At 41.2% G+C, this 26,140-nt stretch overlaps 1 protein-coding gene across 1 annotated transcript in view; it reads right to left on the bottom strand.

The window, feature by feature from the left end:
* RAD54L2 (RAD54 like 2) overlaps positions 1-26,140 on the bottom strand; it is a 136,097-nt gene that overhangs the window by 62,986 nt on the left and 46,971 nt on the right. The window contains exon 3 of the mRNA XM_058288516.1: positions 17,301-17,493. Within this exon, the coding sequence (XP_058144499.1) occupies positions 17,301-17,439 (139 nt within the window). The 5' untranslated portion in view covers positions 17,440-17,493. The remainder of the gene's footprint in view (positions 1-17,300; positions 17,494-26,140) is intronic.

The following is a 26,140-nucleotide window of genomic DNA, read 5'->3' as shown; positions in this document are numbered from 1 at the left end:
AATACTTTGAGTAGACTGTACAAAGCATGGGACTGTATAACACAGGGAATCCAGCGGTGGCTGATGGACTGCAGTTAGAAGGACAAATATGAGAATGTTTTCTCCTGAATGATAACAAATGTATAGTACTAATCCAGGGTGATAATAATTGGGTGAGTTGGGGGAAAAAATACACCAAATGTAAAACATGGGCTATAGTTAGTAGTAACATTTTTTTTGTATTCTTTTGTGACTTTTTTTAAAGATTTATTTTATTTATTTTCTCCCACCCCACCCCCCATCATCCCATTGTCTGCTCTCTGTGTCCACTCACTATGTGTTCTTCTCTGTCTGCTTGTATTCTCATTGGGCGGCTCTGGGAACCGATCCTGGGGCCTTCCGGAGTGGAAGAGAGGTGATTACTCTCTTGCACCACCTCAACTGCCTGTTCTGCTACATCTTCTTATTTTCTCTCCTCTGTGTCTCTTGTTGCATCATCTTGCTGCACCAGCTCTCAGCATCGGCTGGCATGTTGTATCATCTTGCTGCGCCAGCTCTCAGTATTGGCCGGCACTACTGCACGGGGCAGCATTCCCACTCGGGGCCACTCCTGCAAGGGCAGCATTCCAGCATGGGTGGGTACTCCACATAGGCCAGCTTGCCCTCACAGGGGGCCCTGGGCATCGAACCCTAGACCTCCTATACAGTAGATAGGAGCGCAAATGGTTGAGCCACATCTGTTTCCCAATTAGTAGTAACATTTTGACAATGCTCTTTCATAGTTTGTAACAAATATTTCACAATAATGCAAGATGTTGATGGCAGGAGATGTATGGGAGCCTTGTATGATGATATGCATGTTTGTTTCATAAAATCACAAATTTTACTACACATTTATTGTTTAGGTATGTCCATGTATGAATGATCTACTTCAATAAAATTTTATTTTAAAAAATGGTCCTATATACAGTCAAAGAGCTAAAGGAAAACATGAACAAAGAACTAAAGGAAATCAGGAAAATGACAGATGGACACAAAGAGAATATCATAGAGATGGGAAAATTAAGAAAAAGGAACCAAACAGAGCTGAAGACCATCATAACAGAAATATAAAACTCCATATAGGAGTTTAACAGCAGATTGGAGCTGGCCAAAAAAAAAGAATCAGTGAATTTGAAGATAATTGAAATCATCCAGTCTGAGGAGCAGAAAAGGGGAAAGAATGAAGAAAAGTGAACAGAGTCTGAGGAACCCATGGGTCACCATCAAGCAAACCAATATATGTATTGTGGGAGTCCAAGAATGAAAAGAAAGAGAGAGAGGGGTAAAGAAAATACTAAAAGAAATAATGGCTAAAAACTTCCCAAATTTAACAAAAGACATGAATATACATATCAAAGATGCTCAATAAATTCCAAACAAAGTAAAACTAAACAGACTGACAATGCAACATATTAAAATCGAACAGTTGAATGCAAAGATAGAGAATTCTGAAAGCCACAGAGAGATGCAAGGTGTCATCTACAAAGGAGTTTCAATAAGATTAAGTGCTGTAACTCAGTGGAAACCTTGGAGGCAAGAAGGCACTGGAAAGATAGATTCAAAGTGTTGAAAGCAAAAAATTGTCAACCAAAAATTCTATATTCAGCAAAACTGTCTTTCAAAGATGAGAGACAGAGGGAGTGGGTATAGCTCAGTGGTTGCGTGCCTGCTTCGCATGTATGAGGTCCTAAATTCAATCCCCAGTACCCCCTAAAAAAAATAAATAAACAATGAGGGATAGATTAGGACATTCCCAGAAAAACGAAAGCTGAAGGAATTAATTACCACTAGATTGGTGTTACAGGATTTGCTAAAGGGAGGATACCAGACAACCAGCTGAAGGCACATCAAGAAACAAAGAATCCAGTACAGGTAATGACACGAGTAAATATAAATACCAGTACAATAATATTTTTTATTTGCAACTCCATTTTTTATTTCCTAAAGTGTTGTGGTGGCTTTTACACCAGAAAAAATACATTCTTAAACTTAATCCCTCTTGTGGGTGGGACCACTGCAAATAGGAACTTTACATGAGGTAACTTCAGTTAAGTTGCCACCCAGCTGAATGAGGTTAGGTCTTAATCCTGTTACTGTAGTCCTTTATAAGCAGAAATTCAGACACACACAGAGAAAGCCACAGAAGAAGCCAGAAATTAACAGAACTCAGAGAAGCCAGGAGAAGCTGCCATGTACACTGCCATATGACAGAAAGGCCAAGGGCCAAGCATAGCTGGCAGCCAGTCCCAGTATGCCACGATCGTCTGGGAGAAAGCAGCATTGCCCCAATGATGCCTTGGTTTTGGATTTAGCCTCAAAACTGTGAGCCAAGAAATACCCATTGTTTAAGCCAACCCACTGCAGCCAGGAAACTATTAATAAAACAAGGGTCTAAAAGGCAAATACAAAACATGTACTGATAAACCAATGGTTCTGAACTCTTAATGCATAAATACATAATTGTGACAAGAACTATATAAAGGAGAGAGGACAGAGACATGTAGTTTATTTATGCTATGGAGGTTTGTATCAAACGAAACAAGATTGTTACAGATTTAGGATGTTAAATTTAAGCCCCATGGTAACCACAAAGAAAATATCAGAGCATATTTAAACTCAAAGTGAAAGAGTGCAGGTCATCAGGGTTCGGGAGCAGGGGCAGTGGGTGGTTAATACAAAATGAATGTAGGGTTTCTGTTTGGGTTCCAGTAATGGATGGTGGTGAGGGTACTGCAACACTGTGAATGTCATTTATCTCATTAAATGGTATGCTTGGGAGGGGTTGGGATGGGCAGGTTTATATTGTATATATGTTTCCACAATTAAAACTAAAAGATAAAACAGAAACTAAAGAGACAACAATTAAATGCAACACGTGATACTGGATGGGATCTAAGAACAGAGGGAAAAGGTTCAAAAGGACATTATTGAGACATAAAAAGAAAAAACTGGAATATAAAATGTAAGCTTTATATCAAGGTTAAATTTCTTGACATTAAACTTCTGCACTTAGGGAAACAGATGTGGCTCAAGTAGTGGGCACCTGCCTACCACATGGGAGGTCCTGGGTTCAGTTCCCAGTGTCTTCCAAAAAAGATGAGCAAGACAGTGAGTTGACACAATGGGCTGGCTTGACGAGCTGACCAAACAAGAGGATTCAACAAAGAGACCCAACAAGGAAACACAATGAGAAACACAACAAGCAGGGAGTGGAGGTGGCTCAAGCCATTGGGTGCTTCCCTTCCACACAGGAGGTCCCAGATTCAGTTCCCAGTGCCTCCTAAAAAAAAAAAGAAGAGCACACAACAAACACACAGAGAGCAGATGACAAGCACACAATTAACAGATACACGGAGCAGGCAGTGAGTACAAACAATGGGGAGAGGGAAATTAATATAATAAATCTTTTAAAAATTTTCTTTCTGCACTTAAGGTGGTTACACAAGTGAATATTCTTCTTCACAGGAAATATGTACAGAACTTTTATGTGTTCTAGGAGTTTGATGTGTGCTACCTGCTTTGAAATGTTCAGAAGATAGAGAGATAGAGAGAGATGGATGGACAGATGGAGGGAATGCCAGAACAAAGATGCTAACAAGTTAAAATTGGTAGATCTGAGGAGAGCGGTTGTGACTCAAGTAGTTGAGCTCCAGACTTCCACATGAGAGGTACCGGATTTGGTTCCCAGTGCTTCCTAAAGAAGACAAACAGACAATGTGTGGACATAGAGCAAAAACTATGAGCAAACAAGCAAAACCAACAAGCAAGACAACAAGCAAAAAATGAAATACATTTTTTTTTTAATGGCAGATCTCAGTATCTGGGGGTGGTGGGAGTATGTTAAGAGTTCTCCACATGGGGTTGACACGATTTTTGCCATTGTCCTGTAAGTTAGAAATTATTTCAAAATTAAAAGTTAAAACAATCAAGCAATTAAAGGGAAGAAGATATCTGTAATACATATATCCAACAAAACATTCATATCCAAATATAAAGAATTCCTAGCAAATAAATAAGAAAAAGACAATGGGTGTGATAGTTAGGTTCATGTGTCACCTTGGCCAGGTAATGGTGCCAGATGTTTGGTCAAGCAAGCACAGGCCTAACTGATATTGTGACAAAATTTCATGAACTGAAATCATCAGTAAGTTGATTGCATCTCTGGCTGATTATATCTACAATCAACTAAGGAGACTGCCTTCAGCAAGGAGAGACATCTCACCAATCAGTTGAAGGCTTTAAAAGGTGAAGTGATGATTTTAACAGTCAGAAAGAGAATTTTCATCTCTACTTCAGCCAGCCAACGTCTCCTGGGTAATTCACTGAAAACCTTCATCGAAATTCCCAGTTTGCAGCCTGCCCTATGGAATTTGGACTTGTGCATACCCAGGGTTACAAGACAATTTTATAAAATCTCATAATATTTACTGGTATCTCCTGTCAGTTCTGTTTCCCTAGAGAACCCTAATACAATGGACAAAAGGAAAAGAAAAATAGTGCTCAGGTATTAATACTTTTTGTGCTCTCAAAAGTGAAAATGACCATAAGCACATGGAAAAGGGTTCAATATCTTAAGTAATCAGGGAAATGAAAATTAGTGACAATGAGAACACATTATATATCCACTAAAATGCTAAAATTACAAAAATTGACAATACCAAGTATGAAGCAGATGTAAAACAACTTGAACTTGAACTCTGATGTACCACTATTTTCTATTCTGAAAACTGCTTGGCATTATCTACTGAAGCTGACTGAGCTCAGGCATATCCTCTGATCCAGCAATTCTACTCCACAATACTAATTCGACTAATATTCAACCAACACATTTGACAAAATCTATTCTAATGATCTTGTTGATAAAATGGTATTCTGTGGCTGAAGGGCAGTCACTCGGATTCACAGACAGAGGAATAACTTTAGCCACTGAATGTTAATGGTTCACATAAAGGGAGGTCTCTAGCAAAATGCCACTAGTTTCTATTCCCAGTTCTATATCATTCCATTTTTAACCCATGACTTGGATAGCCAGTAGAGATGACAGATTCATTACACAAGAGAAATTAAAGCAATGTTCATACAAAGGCTCCTACATGAATGCTGGTAATAGACAAAATATGAAATGGCAAAAAGAAAAAGAAAAAAGAAAAACCCGCCACTTATTCCCCCACCCCCCCCCAAAACAGAATGGATAAACAAATTGGGATACAACCATAAAATGGGATATTATTCACTGACAAAAAGGAATGAATTATTAATATACACTACTTAGATGAATCTCAAAATAATCATGCTGCGTGAAAGAAGCCAGACTCTCCCACCCCTACTTCACAAGAAGAGTATATATTATGATTCTATTTATAAATAAAAAGTTCTAGAAAATACCAACTAATCAACAGTGACAGAAATCACATCAATAGTTCCCTAGGGACAGGGGCTGTGGGTCAGGGAGGGGAGGGAGAGATTTCAAAGGGGCATAAGGAAACTTTCAGGAGTGACAGATATGTCCATTATCTTGATTTTGATGATGGTTTCAGTGGTGTAAACATAGTGTACAACTGTACCTCAATAACACTGGGAAAAACATGGAAAAAAAGATAAAATAAAAATCCAAGTACTTTCTAACACAGTTCCGACTATGAAAGTTCAGTGGGATATATTATAAGGAAAAAAAGAACTGCAAAAAGGCATTGGATTGGGAAAAGTGGACATGGTGGACGATGGGTATGGGGAAGGGCAGGAAGAGATAAGAGGTGGGGGCGTATTTGGGACGTGGAGCTGCCCTGGATGGCGCCTCGGGGGTGATCGCCGGACATCGTGGATCCTCACAGGGCCCACTGGATGGAATGGAGGAGAGTATGGGCCATGATGTGGACCATTGGCTATGAGGTGCAGAGGTGCCCAAAGATGTACTTACCAAATCCAATGGATGTGTCATGATGATGGGAACGAGTGTTGTTGGGGGGGGAGAGGGGGGGTGGGGGGGTGGGGTTGAATGGGACCTCACATATATATTTTTAATGTAATATTATTACAAAGTCAATAAAAAAAAACAAAAAAAAACAAAAAACAAAAAACAAAAAACAAAAAAAAAAAAAAGTTCTTGGAATTTAATAGATTATTTTTGTAGTGGAACTGGTATAGTTATATAAAACTATTTTGCAGGGCTGAGTAAATAAGAAAATGTATCGATGCTATTGGGAACCAGGTTCTCACTGTGGGAGAAAGGAGACACAGATAACGAACGGAAGGAGGATTGAAATTAAGAGTATTGTTATGAACACACATTTTTAAAAATAAACGTATTTCCTAACTCTATCCACTAAAAGAGCCTACAGGCAATGATACCTCAGTAATAGTGAGCACATGCAGAGCCCAGATCCTGGTTCTTAAATACCATTCCCCACTAAAAGAAACCAATGTTCCTTAGAGAAGGTACAAGCTGAGCCTGAAACATCTTCTTGTGCCAGAAGAAAAGGAAGTGCTCACAAACTGTAAGAGACATAGGACACACATGCACACACGCAAACACAGAAAGCAGCTTGAGGGACTCTCACTAGCCAAATCTGGGGTAATTTGAGCAAGAAAATGACAGGAGTGAATTCCACCATGGTGAGTTTTTTGAAAAAAGAAGCTATGAGAGCTTACTAATACCTCAAATATATGTATACAAAGTGGAGAGAGTAAGCTCATCTTTACTGAATGAAGAATGCAAATAAATGTAGAAGGAACAGAAAATCAGTAAAGTCGCCATTTTGTAGCCACTATATTAATAACTGATTCAGGCAAGAATCATAAATGGAAACTGACACTACTAGGTGAGACACTGGGGAAACAGGATATTCACATAGTCTGAAAAGAATCATCCTACAGATTACTCAATAATTACAAAGTAGTATCTTTCCAACAGAGAGCTGGACATCATCTTAACCAAATGATGAAGTTTAGGATTGCCCAACTGACATGTGCCTCCTGACGTGGTGCACATAGGATACAAAAGCACTTATTCCTGACAAAAATACTAAACCTGAGTTTAATCATGAGGAAACAAATCTAAATTGAGAAATATTCAGGGGAAGGGGGACTGGCAGGGACTTTGTAATTATCAATGACATGAAAGAGGAAAAATTTGCTGTTAAACTACTATAGAAGAGGAGTTGGGAAACTTATTCATAAAGGGCCAGATAGTAAATATTTTAGGCATTGAAGGCCATACAGTCTGTCACGAACTACTCGATTCTACTATTGTAGCTCAAAAACAGCCATAGAGAGTATGACTAGGCAGGGCTATGTTCTAATAAAATGCAATGAGAACAAATGGCCTGCCAGGGGTTATGCTTTGCCAACCCTGTTCTAGAAAAAAGAAGACTAAAGAAAAACAGCAACTAAATGTAATGTATGATCTTTGATTGCATCCTGGATCCGGGGTGGGGGAAGCTACAAAGATTATTCCTGGGACACTGGTAAAACTTTACCGTTTATGAAGGAAAATGTCCTTCTACTTAAGAAAAATAAGTTCTAGTATTAAGGAGTGAAAAACATTGATATGGGCAATGCTCGAATAGGTCAGAAAAAGAAGTGTGCATGTGTGTGTGCACAGATGGGAGTAACGGTTAAAGTATATACGGCAAAAGGTGGTTCTAGATAACACACATAGGTGTTCACTATACTATTCTTGTAATCTTTGGCAGGTATGAAATTTTTAAAAATAGGAGAGTAAAAATAAAACATCACTGAATTACAAAATAATCCTGGTTCTGAAGAATTTTAAACGATATGCAAAAAAGGATACATAGGAATACAACTTTATAAAAATATACTTATGCATAGAAAACAACTGAAAAAAATACAACAAAATACCAGAATACTTGCTATCTCTGGCTAGTGGAATTATGGGTAATTTGGGGGTTATTAATTTTTTATATTCACCCAAATTTTATTTAATAAGCACATATTATTCATAATTATAAAGTGAGTGTTAAAAAACAAAATCAGCATATCTCACCAGGATCTCACTGAATGCCACAGTAAAGAGTGCCTGAAACAGCACTGCTTTTGAGGGCTCTAGAGACATTTATACACTATAGAGAGGGCAGGCAATCTCTGGAATTTTGCACCCTGACAATGGGACTTACTTTGGAATATATGCTCCTCAACGTAACAGAGTTAGACTCATTTATAATTTCCCTACACATGGCTCTTCTGCCCCTTTTAGTTGAACCTATAATTAGAACTATACTCATTAAATATATGTCCCAGAAATTAAATATATGTCTTCAGTCTGTTCATATGCCGGTTGAGCCCTGAATCTCAGCAGAGGTGCAATACCTACTCTCCAGTTTATTGGATTCCCCCAGGACAACTAAGAAAAGGATGATGATGGACAATGCCCATCCCAAAAACCAGAGAGTATCCACAACTGCAAGCAAGACAGTTCCATCCATCTGCCCCACGGATCTAAGCCCCTCTCAATCAGAAACATAGTAGCCATCACCATTCCAAAATCCTCAAGACTGAGGAATGAACAAGCATAAGTGGGGAATGCAACTATGGACTAAAGTAGACTATTATTCTAGCAATGGAAAAACTCGTATCATTGATATAAAGGCAGTGGCCGCCAGTGGCAGGGGAAAGGGAAAAACAGATATATAACATGGGGCATTTAGGAGACACTGGAATTGTCCTGCATGAGATTGCAACGATTGATACAGGCCATTACACATTTTGTCAAAACCTATAAAATTGTGTGGTGCAAAGTGTAAACTGTAATGTAATCTACAGACCATGGTTAGTAGCAATGCTTCAATATGTGTTCATCAATTGTAACAATTATACCACACTAATGAAAGATGTTGTTAATGGGAGAAAGTGTGAGCGGGGAGGGGGTATATGGGAATTCCCCCCCTCCCTTTTTTTTGATGTACCAGGACCAGGGATTGAACCCGGGACCTAGTATGTAGGAAGCTACCACTGAACCACATTCACTCCCCTGAGTTAGTTTTTTCATTTAGTTTATTTGTTTATTTATTTTAGGAGGCACCAGGAACTGAACCCAGGACCTCTCATGTGGAAAGCAGGCACTCCACCACTTAAGCCACATCCTCTTCTCCTTCCCCTATATTTTTGATTTAACATTTTTATAATCTAAAGGTTTTTTAAATAAATACATATATATATACATGAAAGCAAAGTCAATAAGCAGCTTGGCATTATAGATTTTGAAATATTATCCAAACTGTAGACACATTCTCCAAAGAAAGATCTAAGACATTAGAAAATCACAGGGTTCTATTTATTTGGAACTACTTATAGAAGAAGAAATCTAGGTTCAAAATAAGGATTCCTAATGTGACAAAAAGACCATAATAAATGGTGAAAACTACAAACTCCATGATCTATGCTGCCATGTAAAGGGCCCTGAGTTTCCACAGGAAGGGGAAAACATGGGCTAGGATTATCATTGGATTCCTGAAATTACTCCTCCCCACTGCAATTCTTTTACAGAGCAAAAACCCCTCATTCTAGTCTTAGTTAAAATTCTGTTTTGTTTTTTTAGTATTACTGAAATAATGAAAATGCTCTAAAAATGATTGAAGTGATGAATGCATAACTATGTGATTATACCAAATACCATTACTGTACACTTTATATGGATTTATGCTTTACTAGTATGTATCAATAAAACCAATTTGTTTTTTAAAAAGTGTAAAAAAAATAAAGATAAAAAAGTTTATTAAAAAAAAAAAAACTTCTGGGGGTCCCATCCCCAACTTCTGCTTCTAGCTGCTTGGAGAGCCAATTTTTTCCTGCAGACTGCTGCTATTTACTGATAGGTCCAGAACTCACAGTGGAAGTCTTAAATAGTACCTGTCAGAATCTAGGGAAATAATCCCAGGGTTCCAGACATATATCAAACTACCACCACTGGCTTCACATGCTTGGTCCGCTGCCTATCTCATCCCAGACCATTCTGCCCTTCGCTCTCTATGCTCCAGCCTCTACCTTCCTGATTCTTAAACAAGCAAATCTGTTCCCACCCTAGGGCCTTTGCCCTGGCCCTCTGCCTAGAACACTCTACCCCTGATTCTTCATACTGCAAGCCAAGAGGACAAACAGATGATCAGAAAAAAAGCAAGAAGCAAACTCCCTGAAGGAGAGTGAGAGACCCAGGGATCTAAAAGGAGACCAACTTTCCTTAACCAGTGAAGGGGGTCAACTTGAGAACAAGGTCAATGTCCAGAAGGCTGGCTTTCTGTCAACAAGATGCTCAGAAGAAGATTCCAGGAGGGACTAATAACACTACAAATCTAGCTGCAATCCCAGGAGCCTAGTATCCTGACATAACATGTAAAATAGCTAAGAATAAAAGGAAGAAAAGAAGGCCTGCATGTTCTGGAAAACTGTGCCCTTCAAGTCAGTCTGTGCCTAAACTTTGGTTAACTCAAATGAGGGCTTCTCAAACTTTTCCCCTCTGGGAGTCCTAAATGCCCAGTGAAAATGTTCTCATCCTTTGGGACTCTAAGGGAACCATCCAAAACACTCAACCCTACTCTAAAATTTATCTGAAAAAAAAAAAAAAAATCTTATTTTTATCTTAAAAAATGTGAATTCTGATTGTTATGCCATAATTTTGGTTACAAAAAATTTTAATTCCTTGCTAGTTAAAGTACTAAGCCCCTGACCCCACTGAACCAATCTTCGAATAAAACTGACACTCCATGTTGAGATTCGTCATGTTTATCCTAAAGCTCCATGATCGTTCAGGATTTCCGTAAACCAGGCGTTCTTAATCTTTTTTGTTTCATGGACTCCTCTGCCAGTTAGGTGAAAACCATAAATCCCTTCTCAGAATGTAGTGGCAGATAGTTTTATGACACTCAACTAGTGTCGGGTCTAACAACTACCATAATTTCGAAGTACAGATGAGTGTAAGAAGTTTTTCAAGATATGAAACAACTGTAATGTGACATGAAATGAATACTACTGTAATTTATTGTATTCATTTATAAGTGAAGGAAACGCTAGAGTTCAGTTAGATGTCAGAGAAAATGAAGACAATAAACTGATTTTTTTCAGTTCAAGCTCAGAACCCCCTGAAATCTTTCCAGACCCCTGGGTCCCTGGTGAAAAACCCTGCAATAAACTGAGGACCCAAGTTTGAAAGAAAACCTTTTGAGGCAAGCAATCGTTCTTTATAACCAATGAGTTTTTTAAGACTGTAGTTTATGGCATGGGCTTTGGTTTGTCTTCAGTAAAATTCCTTTACATCGCCCTACTCTTGTCTTAGCTGAATGAGGCTCTCTACAACCTGAGGCCAAACAAACAGTAGGATGAACAGTGTTCTCAGAAGGAAAGAGTGGTGGTAGCCCCAGGACCCCTGCTAGAGAAGCCAGATAAACCAATACGGCAAAAAGTAAAAACACCAAAGGGAAAGAAGCAGGGCATTAGGCTTTTCCTTACAAATGCATAAGAATAAGGGTAGTCTAAAAGAAAGTACAAGTAGTAAAGGGGATGGGAATCTCACAATTTAAGATTTATTCTACACCTGGAGAACAACTGAAATTTTGGAGTGAGATCAGAAATTGGATACATTAGTGTAGATAATGTTAACAAGAAACATACAGGGAAGGGGATGTGGCTCAAGCAGTTGGGTTCCCATCTGCCATGTGGAAGGTCTAGGGTTTGATGCCCAGGGCCTCTTGGTGAGGGCAGGCTGGCCCACACAGAGTGCTGACCCGCACGGAGTGCTGCCCCACACAAGAGCACTGCCCCACACAGGAGCGCTGCCCCACGCAGGAGCGCTGCCCCACGCAGGAGCACTGCCCCACGCAGGAGCACTGCCCCACGCAGGAGCACTGCACAGGAGCGCTGGCCCACAGGAGAGCTGGTGCAGCAAGATGATGCAACAGGGGGAGACACAGAGTAGAGATAATAAGAGACACAGCAGACCATGGAGCTGAGGTGGCGCAGGAGAATGGCTGCCTCTCTCTCACTCCAGAAGGTCCTGGGATCGGTTCCTGGAGTCATCTGATGAGAGTGCAAGCAGACATAGAGGAATGCACAGAGGTGGACACAGAAAGAAGACTATGGAGGGAGTGGGGAGAAATAAATCTTTTTTAAAAAAGAAAAAGAAAAGAAACATGCAATGTTCTCATTAACAGAAAACATTAAATTCCAAATCATACCTCCCTTTAGTACATATGTAGAACCAGATTTTCTTGCTATTTTTCTCCCATGTCTCCCTGCTGCAGGGAGACAAGAAACTATCTTGAGGACACAATGTTAAGATTTTTGCCATTTGTACAGATGGACAGGACAGGCCCTTGGCAGTATCACTTGGTCCGGCCTCTCTACCACACAGAGTCGCCAAGGCCATCAAAGGAAGAGTCTACTGAAGGCTTAAAGAGCGGAGCAACACTGAGGAAAACAAATGTGTCAATGAACCAGCAAGGCACAAGAAAATTCTTTATAAAGCCATGAAAACACAAGACTGACATGTATCAGTCACACTGCTCTTTCACACCCACTGAAACTTATTTTAAAGAGCACCTGGAAACAATTTTTTTTTTTTTTGGTAAAGGCTGGATTATTCTAAACATTTCAAAGTACCTTATCTAAAGGAAGCAATGAATCTGAGTGTGAGCTAGAAGACAACGCTGAGCTAAAAAAAAAATTGTTGCATAAGGAAAACCAGTTTCAGAGGCATCAGGTTCTCAATCTCTACCTCTAATAATGACAGATCCCAAAGATACTGGCACCTATCTTTCCCCGCTATCCCAAAAGAATAGAGAAAGCCTAGCACAGACATCAAAAGGACAGAAAAAGATGGGAATGAATAACAAAACCCAAAATATCTCACAACATATCACAGGTTTCATAACATAATATAAAGAAAAAGCATTATTTTTCCCCAAATCCAGGCTGTTCCAAAGACAAACGGTCATGGTGCCATTCTCCAATAGCCAAAGCCTCCACAATCTATCACCGCCAGTTTTCAGATTAATACTCCAACCAGTCAACATTCAAAGGTCATTATCAAGGAAGAGACAATGCAGCAAAGCAAACAGTATCTTTACCTTCCTCATTCACTCACTAGCTTGTTTTTCCCACCTTTATAAAGGTTTTGTCTTACTTCCAAGCTTTCCCCATTTCCCTCTTCAACCTGCCCCACACAGCCAGTAAGGCACCAAGTCCTATAAATTCCACTGCAAGAAATCTGACCATTTACAACTCCTGCTCATGTCAACTGCCCCAAACAGTTCGGGTCTTCATAAACCCTCCCACAGAGTTCTACCGCAGATCTTATTTGTCTTCCCTGTCTATAGGGTTGTCTCATCTCTATATTGCCAGAGAAACATTTCCAAAAATCAATGGTCTGCTAGGTAAATGCTCGGACATAAAAACTTCATTGATTCCATGTTGTCTAAAACCACTTCTGTCTCGCTCTCATCATCCTCTTAATGTACCCAGAGCTATACCAAATAAGATACATCATCATTTTCTAGTATATGCAATACTTTCCCTTCTACTTGGCCTTCATTCATGCTATTTCCTCTACTCATTCTCCCATCTCTGCTAAACAATATCAGCAATCAACTTGTTCCTGAAAGTAAAAACTAGGAAATAAGGCAAACACCTCACAAGCAAGGGGATTATATGAATCCATGGTCTCAGAGGCAGTTATGAGTTTGAATAAGGAGCACCACGTTGGAGGCCTTTGGTCACTTTCTTGCTAGGTTACAATGAGTAAGTCATCTACTTTTCTGAGTCTCAGTTTCCTTATCTATAAAACATATTTGCCTTACTTAACACAGGATGAAAGAGATAATCAAGTAAAATAAAGGGTATTAAAATGCTTGTAAGAGGATAGAATTGCAAAGCAATACTTAGAGGGAAATCTATACTTTTTAAATCCCCCCTTATCTTAGGGGGAAAAGGCTGAAAAATCAAGGAACTAAGCATTATCAAGAAGTTTGGAGTATATCAAAATAAAATCAAAAGAAATAAAAAGAAAATTATAAAATAGAAATTACAAAGAAAATAAACAGAATACAAGGGAACACCAAAACCAAACAGACACTTCTTTGAAAAGGTTAATAAAATTATTCAGATGCTTGTGAAAATCAGGAGCAATATAAAAGTGAGCTATTGCTATTCAATCCAGATGAAACATCAAAAAAGGGCTGAAGTAATACTTACCTATAATGAAAGGGTTTCTCACCTTAGCACTATTAACCCTTTCGGTCAGTTTTGCTTTTGTTGTGGGGGCTGTCCTACACATTTGGTAAAAATGTGTAGCAGCATTCCTGGTCTCTAACCACAAGATGCTAAGAGAAGCAAACACACTCCCCTCCCCAAGGTGTCATGAGAAGCAAAATGTCTTCAGATATTATAAAAGGTCCCAGGTTGAGAAACATTGCTCCAAGAAAACAAAAGGGCCATGTCACACCATTATAGCTAAGACTACCTGTAGATTACCCATAATATTTCCTATTTTTAGAATAGCTGGCTGCTCTGCCCATTAGGACTGTGGGCAAGCCCAGACAGCAACGACAAAACTGAAGAAATAAGTGAATCTCAAATGTTTCCCCAAATCTGCAAAGAACATTCAAGATAAGAGAACCAGAAAAGCTGTTAAGAGCTAAAACAATGGCATAGTTGCCAGAAGCAGAAGTACCACTTTTATTTCTAGGAATAGGGAAAAAAAATAGTGTTTAAATATAAAGCTCTCACAATATATAGTGAAGTATAAAATTGAACCTTAAGTTAAATTTCAAGAAGTCAGGTACCTTAGCAGAGCAAGAGAAAGAGACAGTACCTAATGGGAAAAAAATTTTTTTTATCACTCTGTACTTCACAAGCAATAAAAATTAAAGCAGGGAAGCAGACATGGCTCAACTCATAGAGCTTCAGCCTACCATATGGGAGGACCTGGGTTCAATCCCTGGGGCCACCTGGTGAAAAAGAAGAAGAGAAAGCATGCCCGTGTGTCAAGCCAGTGCTCACACGAGTGCCCACGTGGTGAGCCAGTGCCCGCATGAGTGCCCACGTGGTTAGCTTTGCCCCTCGCAAGTGAGTCACGCAGCAAGATGATGATGCATCAAAAGAGAGTCAAGGTGAAGCACAGCAGAAACCAGGAACTGAGGCGACGCAACTGACAGGGAACTTCTCTCCCCATCAGAGGTCTCTAGGATCGAATCCCGGTGAATCCTACAGGAGAGAAAATGAGAAGACAACACAAACAGCAAAAAAAGCAGGACAGGAAAAGGGGAAGGGGGAAACAAATAAATAAACAAATCTTTAAAAAAAAATTAAAGCATATCAAAATTTTAAAAAATTATTTAACCTAAAAATTGAGTAAATATTCTTACAGAAAACCCCAACTACATAGCTTAACTATTCTGAGATAAATCACAATTAGGGAAGCAGATCTGGCTCAACGGATAGTGCGTCGGCCTACCACATGGGAGGTCCAGGGTTCAAACCTAGGTCCTCCTGACCCATGGGATAAGCTGGCCCATGCGCAGTTTTGATGCGCGCAAGGAGTGCCGTGCCATGCAGGGATGTCCCCCGCACAGAGGAGCCCCACGCGCAAGGAGTGCGCCCCATAAGGAGAGCCGCCCAGCGCAAAAAATGCGCAGCCTGCCCAGGGTGGCACACACACATGGAGAGCTGATGCAGCAAGATGACGCAACAAAAGAAGAGACACAGATTCCCAGTGCTGCTGACAAAGAATACAAGTGGACACAGAAGAACACACAGCTAATGGCCACCAAGAGCAGACAATGGGGGGGGGGGGGAAGAAGGAAGAGAAATAAAATTTTTAAAAATAAAAATTTTTTTAAAAAATTCTCGCCACTTCTAAATAAAATAAAAGTACCCAGAAGCAGGAAGACAGTGTATATATCATTAGATCCACCATCAGCATCTAAAATCCACTCTAAACCTGACAAGAGTTCTAGAGGTGTCTGAAAATATAATTCTGAGAATCCAAAAGATGAAAAGCAGTAAGTGACAAAGACATCTGGGGATTCTAACATCATCTCAGGAACTATGAGAGCCAAGCAAGAAGTCTGATGATATGCCCTCACATCACCATCTTCCATTTTTATTTCTATTTATTCTACTTTATAGAAAAGAACCACAGAAGTAACTGGGGTTGGGGTATGGGAGGCAGGAGGGAGGAGACCCCAACTGAATAAACCAGCAGAGGACAATAAATGCTGCTGTCAGGAAAAAAAAAGTAAAATGGTAATTTCTCTGCCAAAGATGAGCTGGAAATTGGGCAGAGACTCCTGGACAGTACAAAGGAGGAAAAACTGATTCCTGAGCCAAATTGCAGCTGTTAAAATGAATGTGAACTGAAGACCACATCATCAAAGAGGAAAGAGAATTGATGCTCATCCTTCTGCAATATGGAAAGTAGCAGGAGCATGTCTCCTAGGCCCCTACAGATCCAAGTAAGAATGTAATGTTCAGTTCCATGAGGGTGGTCTGTTATGAATAGGGAAAAAACAAATTTTATTCCTCAGTCAGTAGGAAGCTTTAAATCCTACACCATGAAAGTCTGGATTTGAGAAGCTCTGTGACAGGCAGATGGCCTTACATTAGATGGAACATTAAAAGAAAAGTCCAATGCCACTGCAGCAGGTAGGGACAAAGGAAGGGGCCAGCCTGGCAAACCAAATAAGAAGAATTCAGAAGGGCTCTACCAGCTATGATAGTGCAGTCCCCTCCCGGTCAGAGCAGTTTACAGTTACTAGAAATGGTCAGGAAGCAGAGCAGCACTGGAGAAGCTTTCTGGAGTCTAAAATTTCCACCCCCAGAAAACTCCCTTATATATATACACACAGAATCATGAGTGCAATTTCAGGAAGCTCACAGACCACAACATGTGGTTATACCCATACCTACTCGTGGTCAGTCACCTGAATGGTCTATAGCCACCAGACTGCAAAGACTCCCCACAGGGACTCTGCCACTAACTTTTCCACAGCCCTGGACAAGTATGCTCCACTCTCAAATCTCTGGACTTGAGTCTGCATATCTGTCAAAGATGAGCTGAACACTAAAGGTTGTCCAGCACTAAAATGAGGCTTATGTGGGGGAACAACAATCCACTTCCTGAGAATGAGCACATGAGTTCTTTGTTGCTATGTTCCCAGTCCGTGCCTACTCCTCATGGATGACCCAAGAATTCCAACTAGAAACACCACATTCTTCCAGCAAAAATTTCACTGAAAGAAAAGGTAGCCTCTACTGCTCACAAGACCACTCACCATCCAACAAGTCTTCCTCGTCATCCCTGTCATGCTTCTCCACTGCCACCTCCTCCTCCTCCTCCTCCTCTTCCGCATCCTCCAGCTCCACGTCCGGGTCCAGGTCTGGATCGCTCCCTGAGGCGGATTCGTCTGACATGGCTCCCAGAGGTCCTCAGTGGGCATTACCAATTCATGGTCCACTGCAGGGGTCCTGAGAGGAAAGAAACATCAGAATTACCAAAGGCTTCACTTAAAAGAGTATAACTCCTTCAAAGAGAAAATGCCAAAGATGAATTCCCTGGAGCTTTTCTTAAGCAAGGCAACCTAAACTTACCCATATCTCAAATCTCAGCCTATCCCAAAATACATTCACTAGCCCTTGGAAATGTTTTGGCAATTCTCTGCCCAACTAAAGCTTTTTTCAGCTGCCTGGACAAGAAAATCTCATAATTATTAAAATAAAAAACAACCAACTACACACCTCAAAATTCCATTTACTCATTACTTTATTCATCAACTGTTTCCTAAGTACCAACTCTAGATCTATAGCTATCTATACATTTAATATATATGACATATATATTGCAGGCACTATCCTAAACTTTGTGGACAGAGCAGAAAGCAGAACAAAGTGTGTTGGGGCATGCTAGAGGACTGAGGATTGCTGGGAGAAGCTATTTTTTATAGGGTGGCAGGGGCCAAAAGAGAGTGAGAGAGCCACACGGGCATCTGAAGGGCAGCAAGGGCAGCGTCTGAAGTGGGAACGGCAGGGAGCACTTAGGGAATGAGGGATCAGTCTTGGAACACCACAAGGGTAGTCTACTTCCCAACCATTTGAATAAAGGGTTTCCAGTGAATAGCTGGCTATTTACCACACTTTTACTCCTTCCAAGCATGTGGGTTCACAGGCCTCAGGCTCCCCCAGGTAAGAATGGCCTGTGTCTACCTCTGCTCTTGTGCAAACTCTTTAATTCCAGCTCCATCTCTTCCAAGAAGCCTTTGCCAACTGCCCCAGCCTTTGCCAACTGCCCCAGCCTTCTGGGATCACATTCACGCTATTAAAATTCAAGTAGTACTGCTGACCACACTAATTTTCACTGAAGGCTTCACATGGGCTAGCTGGCAAAGTGGTTTGCCTTCTGTTGTCATTGCCCTCTTGGTGGTAAACCCCCAAGGACTAGGGGATTATATCTTTGTATCCTGGAGCTAGAGCTTCACACAGTTATCCATTCATTCATCCCTTCACTTGCTGGACCGCTCTACTGCATGCACTACTTGTATCCCCTAGATACTGGAGATCCAAAGATAAGTGAGGCCCAGTCCTCAAAAACATATTCTAAATGGCCCACATCATCAGAGACAGAGGTCCTCACATTCCCAGACAGTACAACAAATTATACAATGCTTGCTTTGATAACTTTTCCAGTGATCCTCAGAAAAGGATATATTCTTCCATACAGGAGGAACCAGGAAAATAAAAGCACACTAATCAGATCCTCAATGTCACATTATAGCTCCTGACAAATAGAAGCAGAATAGTATTCTTCCTTGCTTGCTCTCAAATCACTTTACTATTATCTATGAGGGTCATTTCTTCTTGAGGGTTAAAAAACAAGGTCAAGGGGAATGGATGTAGCTCAAGCAGTTGAGCACCTGCTTCCCATACACAAGTTCCAGGGTTCCATCCTCAGTACCTCCTAACAACAAAACAAACAAGAAACCAACTCGGGGGAGCCGACATAGCTCAGTGGTTGAGTGCCCATTTCCTATATAGGAGATTCAGAGTTCAATCCCCATCCCAGTACCTAAAACAAAAACAAAAACAAAAACAAACAAACAAAAAACAACGTCAAGACAACTAAAGCTGTGAAATGATTTAGCAATATGATTTAAATTTTTGCATTAATAACTCATTTTTGAATACATCTACAAAGGGCATTACAGCACAGTGAAGAAAGGTAGCCTGCAAGTACAAATTAATATTAGTAATGCTGGGCTACAAGGTTGATTCCCAATCTGTAGGAATGACTACCCTCTGTCTTTGGTTCATTTAGGTTTTAAAAAGGAGATAGCGGGAAGTGGATGTGGCTCAAGCAATTGGGCTCCCGTCTACCATACAGGAGGTCCAGGGTTCAATGCCTAGGGCTTCCTGGTGAAGGCAAGCTGCCTCATGTGGCAAGCTGGCCCATGTGCAGTGCTGGCCTGAGCAGAATGCTGGCAGAGTACTGCTGCACACAGGAATGCTGTCCCATGCAGGAGTGCTGCCCCATGCAGAAAGCTGGCACAGCAAGATGACGCAACAAAAAGAGACACAGAGGGGAGATAATAAGAGACACAGCGGACCAGGAAGCTGAGGTGGCATAAGAGAATGACTGTCTCTCTACCACTCCAAAAGGTTGCAGAATCGGTCCCTGGAGCCACCTAATAAGAATATAAGCAGACACAGAAGAACACAGCGAATGGAACACAGGGAGCAGACAATGGAGGGATGGGGGGGGGGAATGAATGAATAAATAAATAAATAAATAAATGGAAGTAGCAAATCAATCAGATATCAGGAGCTATGAAAGTGGAATTCATTTCTAAATATTAATGTGATAATTCATCAGCAATTCCTTGGTGTTTGGAAGCCAATGCTCATAATCAGTATAACCCTTCCATTTCATCATAAACTGCTTGAGATAAGAGAGTTTTGCTTGCAGTGTACTTGGCTGATGAGTGGCTTTAAGAGAAGATTTTGAATTAGCAAGCACCTTCAAGTAATCTGAACGCCTATCATTCTAGAAAACAAATTACATACTGGTAGAAAAATGACTACACTTAGAGGAGGGGTTCTTAACCTTTTTTGCTCCACGGATCCCTTTGCCAGTCAGGTGAAAGCCATGGGCCCCTTACTAAGGTCACACTATGCTGTGTATTATTTAATAAATATATCACACCTGCATCAAAATGACCTCACAGGAATAATGTGGGGTTTTTTAAATTTAAATTCAAGCTCACTGACTCCTTGTTAAGAACCCCTGACTTAGAGGTAAGCAATAACAAGAAAAAGTCTTCTATACACTCCCAGTTAGTAAATCTTCAAAATAACCTCAGCCCCAGCTCCTGAGAAACAGAAGCAAACATTCTATAAAACACCCAACAACCACACATACTGGTAAAATGTGAGACATTCGTCTAGTTCCTCATTTAAAACATTTTAAAAACAGAAAACTTAAAAACAGTATCCAGACCATCAGATGCCCATAAGAAAGAGACTGAAAACTGACAGAGTTCTTGAGTTCCACCAAATTTGGTTTTTCTCTTTCCTTTTCTTCCACAGCCACTAAACTTTCTTTACAGAGATAACTTTACAATAATCTCTTTTTCATTTCTTTTGAACCATACCAACTACTTAAAGGGTAGATTTTGCCATTACTGATCGATCTCCTTCAACCAAGTCACCACGGGAAAATGACAGGGGAGAGGTGGTCTCAGGGCGACAGCATGGTCAATTATATTGTGTCTAAGAGGCTCGACCCAAGCACAGACACCTCAATGTGGGCACAGCCTTTCAGAACACGCTGATTCAAAAGCTTAGCTCTTAGGAGAATGGTTAAACAGAAATGAGGAAAAATGTTGATAAAGCAGAAATATGTCTCCAATGTTTGCTCTTCATTCCATGTGAAATCTCCCATAAAATCTCCAGTAAAAGAAGCCCTGTCTCTAAAACACAATGAAACTTGGAGAGTGATTATGGGTGTTCTTCACCTTAATGAGGACTTTTGTTCCTAAGGAGCAAATTCTGGGAATCAAATTCTATTTTAATGAACCTGGAAAATTAGCTATTTAAAGGAACTCAAAGCATAACCAGTCTGAAAAGCAAATATCCAACCCCTAAGTAGCATGTTAAGTATACAGTTTAATATACTGAGTTTGCTAAAGTGATTATGAAGAAACTCACAGCCAAACGCAGTTCCTCACAGCAATCTTGAGAATGAAGGAAAAGGTTGTTCTGACCTGCTAAGGTCAAAGACAATGACATCTGTCTATAGAGTGGTGCCTGGCCAAAAGTCAGCAGAATTAATCATGTGGGCAGATGTGCTTTACCTGGTGCGGGGGGGGGGGGGGGGGGAGCACAGGAGGAGACACAAACATACATACACATATACCAGCAAATTCTTTGTTCACAAGCAGAGCCATGCTACGAGAGACCACAGTGAAATCAGAGAACTACAGGTCCGTGTGCTGCCTCACCATTGTGGGGTAGCCCATTAAATTTCAGCAATGTCCTCAGAGGCCTCAATTGCATCTTGTTCTTGCATTTTATTTACTCCCCCCGCCCTTGCAGCTTGCTTGTTGTCTGCTCTCTGTGTCCATTAGCTGCACACTCCTGTGTTTACTTGTCTCCCTTTCTGCTGCGTCATCTTGCTAGGTCAGCTCTCCACGGTGCTTGCAGGCCAGCGACACTCCTCGGCACCTGGGTTGGCAGTTCTCCACAGCGAGAGGGCAAGCAAGCCTGCCTTCACAAGGAGGTCCCGGGACGCAAACCCAGGGCCTCCCATATGGTAGACAGGAGCCCAACTGATTGAGCCACAGCCGCTTCCCTTGCTTTTTATTTTTTATTTTTTTTAATTTGTTTGGTTTTCTTCATGGAAAATCATTATTTTTTTAAATTTATTTCTCTCCCCTTCCCCCCCCCCCCCATTGTCTGCTCTCTGTATTCATTCACTGCGAGTTCTTCTTCTGTGTCCACTTGCATTCTTGTCAGTGATACCGGGAATCTTTGTCTCTCTCTTTTTTTTTTTTTTAAGATTTATTTATTTATTTCTCTCCCCTTCCCCCCTCCCCCAGTTGTATGTTCTCTGTGTCTACTTGCTGCGTGTTCTTTGTCTGCTTGTGTTGTTGTCAGCAGCACGGGAATCTGTGTTTCTTTTTGTTGCGTCATCTTGCTGCATCAGCTCTCCATGTGTGTGGCACCATTCCTGGGAAGGGTGCACTTTCTTTTACGCTGGGCGGCTCTCCTTACGGGGCACACTCCTTGCGCATGGGGCTCCCCTATGCGGGGGACACCCCTGCGTAGCACGGCACTCCTTGTGTGCATCAGCACTGCGTGTGGGCCAGCTCCACACGGGTCAAGGAGGCCCAGGGTTTGAACCACGGACCTCCCATGTGGTAGGCGGACGTCCTAACCACTGGGCCAAGTCTGCTTCCCCTTTGTCTCTTTTTGTTGTATCCTCTTGCTGTGTTAGCTCTCGGTGTGTGCAGCACCACTCCTGGGAAGGCTGTGCTTTTTCACATAGGGTGGCTCTCCTTACGGGGTACACTCCTTGCACGTGGGGCTCCCCTATGTGCATGGCACAGCACTCCTTGTGCACATCAGCACCGAGCATGGGACAGCTCACCACATGGGTCAGGAGACCCTGGGTTTGAACCCTGGACCTCCTATATGGTAGGCGGACGCTCTATCAGTTGAGCCAAATCCGCTTCCCTGATCTTGCCATTTAAATGAAAGAATCCTTTCCAACCCAGCATCCATTTCCTCAGTAAGTTCAGTGACATTAAACAGTATAAGCATTCAATTTCCTCAAATGATCTGAAACCACTTCCATAGCAAGTGCCACTGGTTATTTTCATGAAGAATATAAACAAAACTCTGGATTTAACCTCATTTACTTGAGGAAGAATCTTCTAAGAGAAAAGCATGTAGTCCACAATTTTAGTCAAAGGAGTTATATAATTCAAAGAGAAAAAGAGTTCAGTCCATATATAATATTCATTAAGCACCCATAGGATTCTACTAGTCTGCTAAGAAATCCACTGTGGATCTTTAAAGTTATTTCAAAACACCTTTCAAAAACACACTCAAATCCCACCCAATGTGTGCTTCAAACTTCCATAAACTTCTGGGAAGATGGGGGACTAGAAAGACATAGGACTCTCTTCTCCAGAAAAACAGCTAAAGACAGGTTGAAACAGCCTAGAAAAAGATCTTCTAGGGTTTAAGACACCAGGCAAAGGCTGGACACCGCCCAGAGAAGAGAGGGACAAAGGAGGGGAATTGCGACAACAGAACTGTGAGTTGAAAACCAGCAGCAGTAGCTACTGCCCGCACCATCCCCCACACTAAAGACACTTTAGAATTCTCTGGCCTCTGAGCCTGGGCCTGCAACTACAGACAAAGGGGGCTCCAGAGATCTAGTAGCCCAGGAAAGGGGAGAGAGACATAGCCTAACGCTGGCTCAGCTTCTGACCCACAAGTTTGGTCTGCGGTATCCCAGGAGCCCTTCCAGGCCAGGTGGGACCAATAGGTGGTTTGCCCTGGGAGCCGGGGAAGGACTGGAGAAATCCTACCCTCCCAGCCTCCCTCTCTTCTAGCTGGGACTAACTGTTGAGGATGCCCCAGGAAAGCAGAGAAAGAGGGACACAGCCTAAGGCTGACTCAGCTTTTGACTCACAAATTTGGTATGCTGTGTCCCAGGAGCCCTTCTAGGCCAGGTGGAGCCAGATCATTTCTTGTCTTGGGAGCCTACAAGGGACTAAAGATATACAACCCTTTCAATCTCCTCTTCTACTAACAGGGACTGATTGTTGAAGATTTAGAAGGCAGTGGAGATATTTCAGACCAGGGAAAAGGGAAGGGGCTGCCAGAGAAGGCTGGAGAACTGCCTCAGAGAAAGTTTGAATTACAAGGCCCATAGCCCCCAGACAGGAAGCTCTAGCACATTGATACGGTCTGCGTTGCAACAAATACACTCCAACTAGGCACTGGACTGAAAGCAGCCAAAGAGTGCCATCTGCTGGAAGACCAAGGAAGTGCACCCAAGAAAATTAAAAAAAACTAAGGAGAGGATTTTTCCAGCCTCTATAGCCTCCCTCCCCAAGGCCCTAGGAAGTGACTCTACAACTACTTACTGGGTCCAGTGCCCAGTTTTGAGCAACCAGCGGGACAATCCTAACATTCCGAGGTTGAGCCAAGAAACAAAGAGCAGTGGTAACACACTGCCTCCTACCACTAAATCCCTACAAAAGAGAAAGAAACTGAGCATCTGAGTAAACTATATCCTCATCAGATGCCTAGATATCAGCAAAAAATTACAAGTCATACTAAAAAAAACAAAAACATGGCCCAAGAAAAGGAATATATCAAAGCCCCAGAAGAGATGCAGAATTTGAAAGAATTAACCAGCAAGAGGTGCACAAATTTCCAAAATTAAATTAATGAGTTGAAAGACAACATGGCCAAAGAAATAAATGTCATCAAGAAGACACTAAGTGAGTACAAAGAAGAATTTGAAATCCTGAACAGAAAATCCTGAACAGAGCTCATGGGAATTAAAGACACAATAGGTGAGATCAAAAACACATTTGAGACATACAACAGCAGACTCGAAATAAAAGAAGAAAGAATAAGTGATACTAAAGACAGAACAGCTAAAATTGGAGAAAAGAATGGAAAAAATTGAGCAGAGGCTCAGAGAGTGGAATGACAACCCGAAATGCAACAACATATGTGTCATGGGAGTTCCAGAAGAAGAGAAGGGAAAAGGAGCAGAAAGAGTATCTGAGGAAATCATAGCTGAAAATTGCCCAACTCTCATGAAAGAAATGAACTTACATGTCCAAGAAGCACTCCAATCAAAATAAATCTGAGTAGACCAACTCCAAGAAATACACTACTCAGAATGTCAAATGTCAAAGACAGAGAAAATTCTCAGAGGAGCAAGAAAGAAACCAACACATACAACAACAACACATACAAACCAACACATACAACACATGTCCAGTAAGACAGTGCAATTTCTCTTCAGAAACCATGGAGGTGAGAAGGCAGAGGTATGATACAATTAGGATACTGAAAGAAAACTGCCAGCTGAGAATTCTTCATCCAGCAAAATTGTCCTTCAAATGTAAAGGTGAGTATAAAATATTCACAAACAGAAACTAAGAGAGTTTGCAAAAAAGAATCCACCTTTGCAGGAAATATTAAAGGAAGCCTTAGAACCTGAAAGAAAAAGACAGGAGAGAAAGGCTGGAGGAGAGTATAGAAGAAAGAATAGCAGAATGGATAACCAAAAGAATAAAAAGACAGACAAAAATAAGATATGACATATGAAAACCAAAGAATAAAATGGAGGAAGTAAATACTGCATTTACAGTAATATTAAATGTGAATGGATTAAACTCCCCAATCAAAAGAAACAGGCTGACAAACTTCCAGGCAGCCCAAATGCCTTTCAAATACCTGTCAGTTAGTTAAAAACACATTTAGACATACATACACAAAGCAGCCACAGAGCTAGATCAACAGAGTTTAACATATTTCTCTTGGAAATATAATGAAACTTTTGGCAATTTGGAACTTCAAATAAGGAAGGAAAAGTGAACAAACACATTCAGGAGTCCAAGGAGTCCAGGCCACAAGAGACAACTCTCTCCTAAGAGGCAACACAATTGTGCCTGGCCCAGAAAATCGGTAGCACAGTGAGAGGCACTGAAGACATGTTTATAGGATCAGTAAAGAAATTCTAGCCACAGCTCTGCAAGTAACTAGCTGTATGACCATGGGCAAATTAGCCACCCCTTGGCTTTAATTACCCCATCTTATTTCAACTCAGTTAAGGAATGGGCATTTTCAAGACCTTTTCAGGGCAACCACAAAGTCAAAATTATGCATGGTGGGAAGCAGACATGGCTCAACTGGTAAGAGCATCTACCTACCATATGGAGGGTCGAGGGTTCGATACCCAGGGCCTCCTGACCCGTGTGGTAAAGCTGGCCCACACGCAGTGCTGCCATGCACAAGGAGTGCCATGCCACGCAGGGGTGCCCCCATGTAGGGGTGCCCCACGCGCAAGGAGTGCACCCCGCAAGGAGAG

Source organism: Dasypus novemcinctus, chromosome 26, assembly GCF_030445035.2.
Source record: "Dasypus novemcinctus isolate mDasNov1 chromosome 26, mDasNov1.1.hap2, whole genome shotgun sequence".
Lineage (NCBI taxonomy): Eukaryota > Metazoa > Chordata > Mammalia > Cingulata > Dasypodidae > Dasypus > Dasypus novemcinctus.
The sequence above is the reverse complement of the archived record's forward strand: the minus strand, read 5'-3'. Positions and strand labels throughout refer to the sequence as shown.